General features: G+C 43.0%; 1 protein-coding gene across 15 annotated transcripts in view; it reads left to right on the plus strand.

Annotated features, from left to right (window-relative positions):
• LOC125453562 (dedicator of cytokinesis protein 9) overlaps window positions 1–12,587 on the plus strand; it is a 316,948-nt gene that overhangs the window by 248,663 nt on the left and 55,698 nt on the right. For 9 of the 15 annotated variants that reach the window (XR_009445818.1, XM_059646469.1, XM_048533319.2 and 6 more), the window contains 4 exons: window positions 3,266–3,374; window positions 6,732–6,798; window positions 8,158–8,205; window positions 10,211–10,353. Coding sequence is in view for 14 of the 15 variants with exons in the window: in XM_059646469.1 (XP_059502452.1) it covers window positions 3,266–3,374; window positions 6,732–6,798; window positions 8,158–8,205; window positions 10,211–10,353 (367 nt within the window). In the remaining variant the exon portion in view is untranslated. The remainder of the gene's footprint in view (window positions 1–3,265; window positions 3,375–6,731; window positions 6,799–8,157; window positions 8,206–10,210; window positions 10,354–12,587) is intronic. The other 6 variants (XM_059646475.1, XM_059646471.1, XM_059646474.1 and 3 more) reach the window with 2 other exon arrangements.

The following is a 12,587-nucleotide window of genomic DNA, read 5'->3' on the forward strand; positions in this document are numbered from 1 at the left end:
TGCAGAATGACACTAACTGTGTGGGTTTCGATTCCTGGACTGGTTGTGGTTACCACGAAGCTTCCCCTCTGATTGAGTCATTTGGACAGGCATGTGAACAGGCAGGGGGCGTGTAGAGGGGTATCGGCTGAAGGGATTGGTCTAGAATGGCAACATGGTCAGCACAGATGTGGTGGGCCAAGGGGCCTGCTCCTGTGCTGTACTGTTGTGTGTTCTATGCCCCAAAATGTCACCCTGGGCTTCTGTATCACTGGTCCAGCAACATTCCTGTCTCCCTTGTCAGAAGGCTGGTGGAGTTTACCTTTTCAGCAAATTCTGGGCCATCTGTGATTGTCTTATAGAAACACTGTTTGAGAGTCTCAACGTGACCTTGCCTCCTTTCTGCTAACAGAGGGAAAAGCTCATTAGGAGACACTCCGCTTTTGCATTGCTGACTAACAAAGAAGCTGAGGAAAGTTCAAAATCAACACGACGGAACTGTGTCACTATGGATTTTTCCATTTTAACTATCCCGGTCCTGCCAGAGAAAATCTTGCATGCCGCTTTGTCTCACGAAGTATTTGCCTCTTGCTTGTGTACTTGAATTGCTGTGTGAATACGTGAGTAGACTGGACCATTAGTAGCAACTCCAGTAACAGCCTCCAGGTCAGGGGCTGCAAATTCCACATTGTGGCCTCCTGCCTTGTCAAAGCCACTCCAGCACCTACAAGGTATGAGGCAGGAGTGTAATGGAATACTGCCCACCTGCAGCCCGTTTGGATTGTCAGCCCAGTTTAATAATTCACTCCTGCCCCCGGTGGCACACAGTGACTGCAAATGGATGTACCACATAAGTTACACCACATTATTTCATGAGGACTCCTTTGCTAAGATTTTCCTGACCATAGGAACAAGGACGAGGGCAGCAGACACATTGGAATACCCCACCACCTGCACATTCCCCTCCAAGCCACTCAACTTGGAAATACATCGCCATATCTTTGGTGTCACCGGGTCAAAATCCTGGAATTCCCTGCCAAGCAGCATTGTGTGTCACCACATGAACAGCACCGGTTTAAGATGCCCACATTTCTTGGGAAAACTAGAATGGGCAATAAACAAAGCTCACATTCCAAGACATAGTTTCAGAAATGATGAGAATCCCTGTATTTATTTGCACAGTTACACTGTCCCGGGTTCCTAATTTCAGGTTTATTTTCTGAAGGCAGGGGCTGGATTTCATCCCCTGTTGGAGTGACTGCCCCCTGGAGGAAAAGGTGGCTGGCAGCAGTTTCTTTTCCTTATGAGCACGTCCCCTAGCTGTAATTGGCGGCAGGCTTGGGAGAGGTGGGATGTGGGGGGTGGAGACGGTGGTCGGGGGGTGCCTTTGCCCCTCCCTGGGGGAGGGCTTCCTGTCATTGGGAGCTGCTGGCCAATCTGATTCGTCAGCACCTCCAGAGCTCAGTAGTGTGTGCTACCAGGACTGCAGGGGGTCGGCTTACCTCACTTGCTTTGTGTGAGGCACTATGGGGCCAACAGCATGGGTTCAGATCCCATCACTGACCTCTCCCTGTGCCTGAGTGTGGTGACAACACCCACCCACCCCCCCAGGTTAAATCACTCCAGTTGCTTCTCTCTCTAACAAGCAGCCGTATGGCCTGGTAAGACTATAGTGATACAGTACTGCGGGAAGAGAACCAATGAAGATCATAGTTTCCCCAACAAGCTCCATCTTGTAGTTTGATAAGGAGAGATCCCCGACTCTGTGGGGTGGGAAATGCAAAGTTGACTCCTTGACTGAACCAGGGGGGTTGGTCATGCCCCCAGTGTGAACAGTGCAGACCCCCTCCACTTTATGCCTGTGTTCATGTCAGCCTTTAGAAGCAACATGTCCACATTCTTGCATGTTATTTCAAACAAACCTCATTTAACCTCACTTCCTTACCGAAACATTTGAGGTGACTGCCCATTTTACACTGTACAGTGGGTGAGCTTGTCTTGGGCATAAAAACATGATAAATAGAAGCAGAAGCGGGCCTTTTGGCCTGTTGAGCCTACTTTGCCGTTCAGTAAGATCATGGCTGATCTTTTTGTGGACTCAGGCCCACTTAACCTCCTGCTCATGGATGAGACGGGTGACCTACCTTTGTACCTGCCCCAACCTCAGCCCCCTGTCCAACTGTATGTGAAACCCAGCCCCATTCTTGGAATGTTACTCTGGGTGGGTTGGTGAATTGGCCTCTGTAATGCTTGTATTGGTTTGACGGGGTTGTGGTATAGTGGTCTAACACTTTCTTTGCATTTTCATTGACTTTCTGTATTTAATTATGCAGATTGGGGAAATTAGAAGCCCCGACATAATAACCTTAGACACCTGGAGCGCCTTTACACAGTGTAATGACTTCATGAAACTGGAGTTGCTATTAATGTCAGTGTGTCCTTAAGATTGTTCTGTTTACTGTGATAACTGCAGTTTGTGTGTGAGTGATGGCAATGTGGGAGTGAAACCATCCAATAAGTTGGAGCTTTTCTCAATGCTCACATCAAAGGTGAAATAGAACCCACTGTCAATATTCTCAGGGAGCTTTCTCAGAACCTGTACTTAGTTTGAATGCAGAAACAGACATAAGATCACTAACTAACTGCAGTTGGAGCATCTGGAATGATTTTCCTGATGCACTTGGTCTTCTGGTGAAATTTCACTGATAGAAACCTTTTACACATGGACCTTTATCTTAACAATGTGAATTTGGAGAGTTGAAGGCTATTGGTATAAAAATAGCCCGAAAGCTTTAACCCACAAATTCCGAGCACTTTTCCAGGTGGTTAGTCATGCGCTTGAAAAAGAAATTTTCGCAGGGTTATGGGGAAAGAACGGGGCTGCAGTGCATTTCAGTGAAATTTTCTGATGGAAAATGGACTTCCAACAGATTTCAGAAATGTTTATCCCCTCGCCAGGGACTTTGTTTCTCCTTTCCAGTTATCATGTAACTGAACGCTGTTCTTTGAGGTGCTATGTAGACTTGCATTGTTTGGCAGTTCTTGTGAAGCTGTGTAAAGAAGGAAATTGCTTTCTGATCATTGTTTAAATTGTTCCAAAAAAGAAGAATCACGTTTGCAATACTATAAACCCTTCGCTGCCCATTGTAGAAGGGTTCCCGGTTGTTTAAACCACATTTTGTCCCCTTTCAAAGAAAGCAGTGAACTTTTTATTTAAATTGTTTTTGTTCTCTTTATTGGTGTTTTCCAATTTAGATCCAATGCTAACAGTGTATGTCTCTCTCAGAATCATAGCTGTGTCGGGGGCTCTCTGATACGATGTGACAAACTGGAACAGACAGAAATACGCAGTCTCCTCATGTGTTTCCTACATGTTCTAAAAAGCATGTCTGATGGTAGGTTCATTAACATTTTTATTGTAATAACGTGGAGACAAAGCCTGAACTTGATGAGCAAATTAAAATCGGTTCCCAAACTCAAAAGCAAAGTGCTGCACACACTCGATTCCGGAAATAAGAGCTGAAAATGCTGGAGAGAAGCTCATGTTATTGGTGCAAGATGTTTCCGTGAAACTGATGAAAGGCCATTGTTCTGAAATACCAGGTCTGTTCCACTCCAATTCCCAAATGCATATTGGGAATATACATTTGTTTGTTTTTAAGAGTTGACAGTTTACAGTAATTTGGGAGCAATCCAAAAGGCTCTGACCCTGTTGTCTGGAAAAGAGAAAGTTGGCAGTGACAATACCAAGGTCTTTAGAAATACAAAAGTTTTCAGTAAGATAAACGTAGGGAATATTTTTACACGTGCAGGAGTTCAAAACTGCAGGCTGTAAAGATAAGACAGTCACTGCTATGTCCAACTGCGAATTGAGGAGAAACTTCTTTGTCCAGAGAGTGGTGAGAATGTGGAATTCACAAAAATATGAAATAGCTGAGGCAAACAACACTTAATGGGAACCATGATGTGGAGGTGCTGGTGTTGGACTGGGGTGGACAGTCAGAAGTCACAGGATGCCAGGTTATAGTCCAACAAGTTTATTTGAAATCACAAGCTTTTGGACAGTTGCTCCTTTGTCAGGTGAAGTGGAGGGAAACACACAGGCACAGTACCTATGTGCTTCCTTTCACTTCACCTGATGAAGGAGCAGCGCTGTGAAAACTTGTGATTTCAGATAAATCCGTTGGTCTATAACTTGACGCCATGTGACTTCCGACTTAATGCAAAGCCAGATGCCTTTTTATCCCCGGACATAACTGTTTCTTATTATTCATTCCTAATTGCCCTAAAAAACGTTAGCACACCACCAGCTTCTCGAGGGTTATAAATGTTTGCCCAGTCAGTGATGCCACAACTGGGGAATGGATCGAACCAATAAACGCATGAGGGAGAAGGAAATAAAAGGCTACACTGATAGGATGAGATGAAGTGGCATTGAGGGGACTGCTGTTGTGAAGCATGAAAACCAGCATAGATCACCTGGGCTGAATGGCCTGTTCATTCTGGTGATGTTAGGTAGGTAATTGAAATGCATTGCTGTTTCCTTAGACAAATCATTATGAATAGCCCTACTCCTGGGCTTTGCTGTGAACGTTCAGATTAGCAATCATCACTGGTCTGATTGTGACCTGATTTCCTGCCTGCACCCCCACCCCCGATCCTTGTTTGTTAAGAATTGATCTACATTGTCATGATCCTTCCAATGACCCTGTCTCCACCACCATCTGGTGAGGAGAATGCCACTGACTCAATAACCCTCTGAGGGAAAGAGTTTCTCATCATCCCCGTCTCAAATAGTTGATCCCTTTATTTCACATTGTATCCTGCAGCTCTGTTCTCTCCTGGAAGAGGAAACACGTTCACACCAATCACCGAGTCACATTCCCTCAGAACCTTATATGTTTCAAATCACAACGGCCAACTTATAAGACAGCAAAATGTGAGGCTGGACGAACACAGCAGGCCAAGCAGCATCTCAGGAGCACAAAAGCTGACGCTTCGGGCCTAGACCCTTCATCAGTTGATGAAAGGTCTAGGCCCGAAGCGTCAGCTTTTGTGCTCCTGAGATGCTGCTTGGCCTGCTGTGTTCGTCCAGCCTCACATTTTGTTGTCTTGGAATTCTCCAGCATCTGCAGTTCCCATTATCCCCGGCCAACTTATAAGATTACTATCTGATAATAATGCAATATAAACCTTTACCTGTATGTGTCAGCTTAAACTTTTTCATCACTTAGTGTTCAGGAGTTAATGTCCCTCACAGATTTCCAATATTGATGATCTACAGATTCACTTTAGAATTTGGCCTGTGTTAAGTTTTTCTTGTTACTTATTGGGGTAATTAGAGCTAAGATCAACCAGACCTTCCTAACTAATTGTTTTAATGAGCATGAAAGTACAAGTTTTAGAGCTGGTGACTCATGAATCTGTCATTCAGTTGTGTGACTTTTTAATTGCTTTGGGAGAGTGAGCAGCCATGATTATTTCTGGGCAGTATCTCAGGGAAAATTTATTTAGGGGGCACAATGCAGTTTCATAAGAATGATCCCAGGCCTTAAAGGACTTAAATTATGTAGACAGGTTGCATAAAAGAGGTATTCCATGAATGTAAAAGAGTCAGGGTGGTCCAGTTGAGCTATTTTAATATGATTAAGTATTGATAGTGGGGCGTGTTGGTCAAGTGGGCTGCTTGACCTGGATAGTTTGGGAGTTCTGGGATAATAGATTCATTGGAATGCAAAGCTGGGTAAGTGTGCTTAAAATCAAGTGTGAACCTAAATTTAATATAATGATTCTTCAGTATATTTGGTTTTGAGAGAAGATAAATGAAAAGTTCTATTGCTCCAGGAGGAAATCTGGTTTTCCTCGTTAAAATGTGATAAGGTCGAAGGGGTGGAACGTGTCGTTAGGGGTTTCCTGAATCTTTGTCTGCTGATTTGATGCAGAACCAAGCTAAGGTTGGATCTTTTTATAAGACACAGGATCATGATTAGGCCATTCAGCCCATTAAGTCTGCTCCACCCCTTGGTCATGGCCGATATGTTTCTGAACTTCATCCTCCTGCCATCTCCCTGTAACTTTTGATTCCCTTACTAATCAAGAACCTATCTATCTCTATCTTATATACACTCCCTGACTTGGCCTCCACAGCCTTCTGTGGCAACGAGTTCCACAGATTCACCACCCTCAGGCTGTAAATTTGCTGCTCATCTCAGTTGTAAATGATTATCCCTTCTCTCTGAAGCTGTGTCCTTAGATCCTAGCGTCTCCTACTAGTATCAACATCTTTTCCACATCCATGGTATCGAGGCCTGTCTGTATTCTGTCAAAATTCAATGAGATGCACCCCCAAGTTTCTAAACTCCATCAAATACAGACCCAGAGTCCTCAACCACTCCTCACATGATGAGCCCTTCATCCCCGGTATCATTCTTGTAAATGTCCTGTGGACCCCATCCTAGGACAACACATCCTCCCTTAGATACGGGGCCCAGTGGAGAATTGATTGGATTTGGCCTATTCCTCATCTTCCCATTGCAGATGCGTCTCAATGGACATATTTCGTTGACACTTCATTAGTCACTGGTAGATGTGTACATGAGAAATCATTTCAGCCACAAGTTAATTATGAGCACAATTAGAAAACAGTAAACACTGGGAATACCAGATGTCAGATCAATCTGACTTTACCCAAGAGTACTTTTTAACTGATTATATTTGACAGAATAATGCAAACTTGGTTGTTTATTTTGTAGATGCATTGATTACTTATTGGAACAAAGCTTCTACCACTGAATTGATGGACTTCTTTACAATCCTAGAGTGAGTGTATCTGAGCAATGATACTTTGCTGATATTTTTGCATGTGCCATTCCCACTGCAATTTTTGTGTTTTCAAGTATTCAGTGAATGGATGGAAGAAGCTGGGTTTTTTTTGCACTCAGGATGGGGAACCTTGGGATGAGGTATCAGTATTGGGTTGGGGGGGGATGTGCTTGGGAAGAGATCTGGTGAAGATAGAGAAGAGGACACTGTTCCCATTGACACAAGGACACTGTTCCCATTGACACAAGGGCACCTAAGGCGATGGTGCAGTGGTCTTGTGCCTGGGTCAGTAACAAGTTACTCCAGGAGAAAATCCTGAGTTCGAATTCATCCGTGGCCAATGATGAATGAAGGTGATAGTGTGGTGGTATTCTCGCTAGACTATTAATCTAGACACCCAGGTTATGTTATGGGGTTGCATAGTGGTTAGCACTGCTGCCTCACAGCACCAGTGTTCTGGGTTCGATTCCGAACTTCGGTGAGTGTCAGCGTGGAGTTTGCACATTCTCCCTGTGTCTGTGAGAGTTTCCACCGAATGGTCCGGTTTCCTCCCACAGTCCAAAAATATGCAGGTTAGGTGGCTCGGCCATGCTAAATTGCCCATCATGTTCAGGGATGTGCAGTCCAGGTGGGTTAGCCGTGGGAAATGCAGGGTTACAGGGATGGGGTGGCTTTAGGTGGAATGCTTTTCAGAGAGTTGGTGTGGACTGAATGGCCTGCTTCCACACAGTAGAGATTCTCTAAAGGGTCAAGAACCACAGGATGTAAACCAACTGGTAAAAGGTGAAGTGAAGAAAATGTTTTTTTACCAAGCTGATGACACTATGGTGGGGGTATTTAGTTGTGGCTTTTACAGGGATTTGGATAGTTATCTAAATTGAAATAACCTACAAGGCAGTGGGGACATGGCAATCACCTCAGTTGCTTTTTAAGAGAGCTGGCAGGTCTCATTGGTTCAAAGGGTTTCCTCCTCAGTGATGTAGCCACTCTCTCTGATTTATCAGTTAGCCTTTTGAAGGTTACTATTCAATCAGTTTCCACCAGCCTTTCACACAGCCTGTCCCTGAGGAGAACAACTCACTGTGTCAACTCCACTTCTTACAGTGATCACTGTAAATCTGTATGTTCTGGCTACTAGTCCTTCTGCCACAGGAAAGTGGTTTTCTCACTATCTTTTAATAGATTGAAATTGTTTAATTGTTGCAAGTGCTGAATTATAGTTCATTATTAGTGAAGACAATTGCTATCTTGAGTTTAATTTAATTATTGAAGCATAGACCTGTTTAGTTGGGTGATCTGTCTCTATGCTGTGGAAGAAACGTATTACTGCGCTGAATGTTACATTTCTCTCCACAGAGTGTGTCTTCATCAATTCAGATATATGGGGAAGCGATACATCGCAAGGTACTGTCACTGATTCTACTCATTGTCCTGTCAGCCAGCACTTCCTTAATTTCTTAAGTTTTGAAAAAGAGAAATAATTTGCATTTCTGTGTCACCTTTCACACCCACGGCAACTGAGCCCCAAAGTGCTTTACTGTAACAAAGTACTTCTGAGGTGTGGTCCCTGTTGGAATGAGGTAGGCACAGGAGCCAATTTACTCCTACAACCAGCACTTGATGATTCAAGCATAAAGCTGGCCTTCCCAGTCTTTGTCACTGGTTTTTAATTTGTTTTGCGCAAAAACATACCCACCCACAAACTAAGCTGTATCTCAGATCAAAGCGATGAGTTTGACAAGTTTCTACGAACTGACCCCTGTTCGACAGGCTTGTTCAATTTGTTCAAGAACAGAAAATGCTGGAGAAACTCGGCAGCTCTGGCAGCATCAGTGAAGAGAAAGCAGATTTGATGTCTCTGGTCCAGTGACCTTTTCCAGAACAAAATGCTCAAGTTTCCATTTATGGCAAATTCTACAGCCCAGTAAACCTTTCACTGGTTCCCTACCTATCCCAACATGTACATTTACAAACTGAAGTGAGATCAGTGAATTATTTTTATAAGACACTTATTTATTTTTAGTTTTGAGGACTAACTCCTTTTTCTGACAGCTTATGTAATTTAAAAATTGTGAAGCTTTATATCAGATGGACCAGTAGACAATTGCATTTTATTAATTTTGTTCACTATTTTGATTTAACCATCTATATTTCCCGAGTTGTATTTTCTTCATAAACTAACCTATTATGGTATTCTATAGTAATAAGCTCTGGTGGTGGTATGAAGCAGTGGACTCACCATTTATTCCTAACACAAATTACCTTTTTTTTTCCTACTTTGCACCCTGTATGCTGACAACTGCTAAACTCCCCCCAAAAAAAGTAAATGTGTATGGCTCTTCCCCTCTTGCTGGGTAAGATGTTGGTATTTGCTGCTTTTGTGTGTGTGTGTGTCTCTGTTCCCATGTGTTCTGTTTTATGTCTGTCTCAGCTTTGTTGTTGTTTGTGAATTTCCATACGCAGATATAGAAATTCAGCAAAAGTAAACAGCTTTTTATTTTTGTATAAACTGTTACTGTCAGCGTGCTAACACTTGCTCACCGCTTTCTGGCTTGTACTTGCTTGCTATGATCATTGCAACTTCACATTTCCTCATGCACAGGTTTGGAATTGAGTGTTTTGTGATGGTGAATCTGCAGAAATTGTTCTTGTGGTCTTTTGGGTTCGTAATTGTCAGAAGCTCGGCTTTCAAAACCTGCTTGCTCCTTTGAAAAAAAATTGATGAGTGCAAATGTCACCATTTTTACCAGTTGCATTTTTTGATAAAAATTCACGACTTTGGACTGAAGTCACCAAATTCAAGTCTGGCTTAATGTACATTGATGGTGGCAAAGAGAGCGTTCACTAAACTGTTGCCCAGGACAGGAGGCTTGTACGATGATGAAATCAAAATATACAAGATACTGTTGGGGCTTTATAAGACAGATACTGAGAGGTTGATCCTGCTGAATTGGGAATCTAAAGCACAGGAATATAATTTTAATTAGGATCATTTAGGACTGAAACAAAGGTGAATTTCTTCCCTCCCAGGGTTTAGGATCTCCTGAATTTTCTCACACTGAAAGTTATAGTTGTATATGTGTGCATATTGAATGTGTTTACAGCTGGGATAGTCAGATTTCTGGTGTCTCAGGGAATGTCCAGAGAGGGCGGGTCGACAGAACGTTGAAACCCAAGATCAGCCACGCTCATAATAAATGACAGAGCAGGCATGAAAGGCCAAATGGTCAAAAACAGTCCAGTTTGTTCTGTTCTTGTGAAGTAGGCAAAATTGGATTTGTCAACAAACTAATCCATTTGGCCTCCAGAAGATGCTCAATAAAAAGTAACAACTGCTTTACTAACACTTGGCTTTTGCAGCGTTGTGCTGACATTAACCTTTGCTCTGTCCCATTTGCCCATCTTGCAGGAACCAAGAGGGGTTAGGATCCATCAGTAATGCACATGAAAAGAAAGCTCAAACGTTGCCTGTTTCTCGCAGTAGAACAGGAATGATGCATGCCAGATTGCAGCAACTCAGCAGCTTGGATAATTCTTGCACTTTTAACCACAGTAAGTCTTGTAGCCTCAAGGGTGCCTTTATCAGTGAACATAGGAGCTCAGAGAAGAACACTAATGCTCTTTTGAATAGACTATGCAGACCACCTCCAGAGCACAGTCATGGGCTTACATTCCTGATTGAATTAAACTGTGACAGCGGAAGAAAATTGGGAAAAGATTGGTTTGATGTCTGAAGTGGAACCTGATTATTTACAACCTAATTCAGATTTATGTCATAACCTTTGACAGCTCATAAGATGGTATTTATATTGCCTGATCAATATAAATGGAAGTTATTACGTTCCTCAGAAATCAGATATCGCAATTAAAGCCATTTATTAACTCTTTCCATGAAGGACTGCGATTTGGTTGCTAGGCTCTCAAAATGTTTTTGCTTTGCAGAACCAAAATGCTTATTTGTTGCAGTTAACACCTGATGTTGTTCGCAGAAGTCTTACAGTTCAGATCAAGGACATTTGGCTCATTATGTCTGTGCCAGCTCTTTGAAAACGGTAACTGAATATTTCCACTCCCTCTTGTTTGTTCAAAGCCCAGGAAATTTCTCCCCTTCAATTGTTTACCCAGTTCGTCTTTTATTAAGAAGTTACTTTCAAACCTGCTTCCGCTCCATTTTCAGGCAGCCCATTCCAAATCATCATAACTCATTACCGTTCAGAAGAAATAAATATTTCTTATTTCCACCGCTGGTTCTTTTGCCTGTGACCTGTAACTTCTGTCCTCCGACGTGCAACACGCCTGCCGTTGGAAATCGTTCCTCCTGATCCACTCAAGTAAATCAGGCGTTTGGGTAGTTTGTAGGTTAATATTTGCACTCCTTCCCCAGAACCTGTTCTCCCAAAAAGGCACCTGTATCTTGAACCAACAAGTGTAGGTTTAAAACGCGGATCAATGTTCATTATTTTGACTGCATTGTAGGATCTCTGGGGAGAAATCTAAGTAACAGGCGGTGATACCATGGGACTGTCTCAGGAGTTATTCTCCCTGGCTGGAACAGTGCCCTCGAGAGAGGCGATGGACCAGTTGTATTGTCTCTGGACTGTTAATCCAGAAACACAGGTAATGTGCTGGGCCTGGGTCCAAACCCCACAAAAGCAGATGGTGGAATTTGAATTCAATAAACATCTGGAATTAAGAGTCTAATGATGACCACAAAACCATTGTCAATTGTCAGGAGAAGTCTATCTGGTTCACTAATGCCCTTTAGGGAAGGAAACTGCCATCCTTACCTGGTCTGGCCAACATGTGACTCCAGACCCACACCAAACTGCCCTCTGAGCGATTAGGGATGGGCAGTAAATCCTGGCCTAACCAGTGATGCTTTCACCCATGAATGAATAAAAAAAAAGTGACACACAGTTTCAATTCAGGTCTCTATCTGAAGAAGTTTTCTTTCTGTAGTATAAATACAAATGGGTGAAGCTATGCAGCAGCCTCACGTACAGCAGCTTCCCATGAGCAGTTTGTTGGTTAAAGGACGGTTATTAGCCCAGGCATTGAGAATTCCCTCGACTCTTTGAAGCAGTACAAAAATACCTCCATTTCTCAACTAAATACAGCATCTGTATTGTACTGCCAGCATCAGTACTGACCCTCTGACAGTGCAGCACTCCCTCAGTACTGACCCTCCAACAGTGTGACGCTCCCTCAGTATTTTGCTTTATTTAAGCCTAGACTTTGTGCTCAAATCCTGAAGTGGGACCTGAACCCGCAGTTTTCTAACTTTGAGCCACCGATGGTGCTCGCTGACCCACCGTTCTGATTTGGGAGACAAATTTGAAGTGACAACTTGCCAACTGCTGTTACAAAATGTGAGGGAGAAAGGAGTGAGCTGTTAGAGCACAGAATGCTTTGTCACACACCCCAGGGAATCACCCAGTTAGAAACTGCTGCATCATGTGAAAGCAGTAAGTGTATGATACTGGGCAGCAGAAATCAGGATTACATTGAAGAGACCTGGGTTAGTGGGATTAGTTACTGCTCTCGCTTTCAAGCCTTCATCATGGGCTCAGTGTCCTTATTCCATGATGCCATCAGACAAGGGATATGTTATAAAGATTCTGTACCACACCGTTTTCATTCGATTGGCACACACATAATTCGCAATTGCACATTTGGCTTGGATATGTATTACTGTGACAGCTAGGTATCACTGCATGATCAACATAGTTTGAATTCACTCTATGCGTTTATTATTTTTTTCTTCTCCATGCCTTGATTAATTTTCT

This window comes from Stegostoma tigrinum, chromosome 6, assembly GCF_030684315.1.
Source record: "Stegostoma tigrinum isolate sSteTig4 chromosome 6, sSteTig4.hap1, whole genome shotgun sequence".
Lineage (NCBI taxonomy): Eukaryota > Metazoa > Chordata > Chondrichthyes > Orectolobiformes > Stegostomatidae > Stegostoma > Stegostoma tigrinum.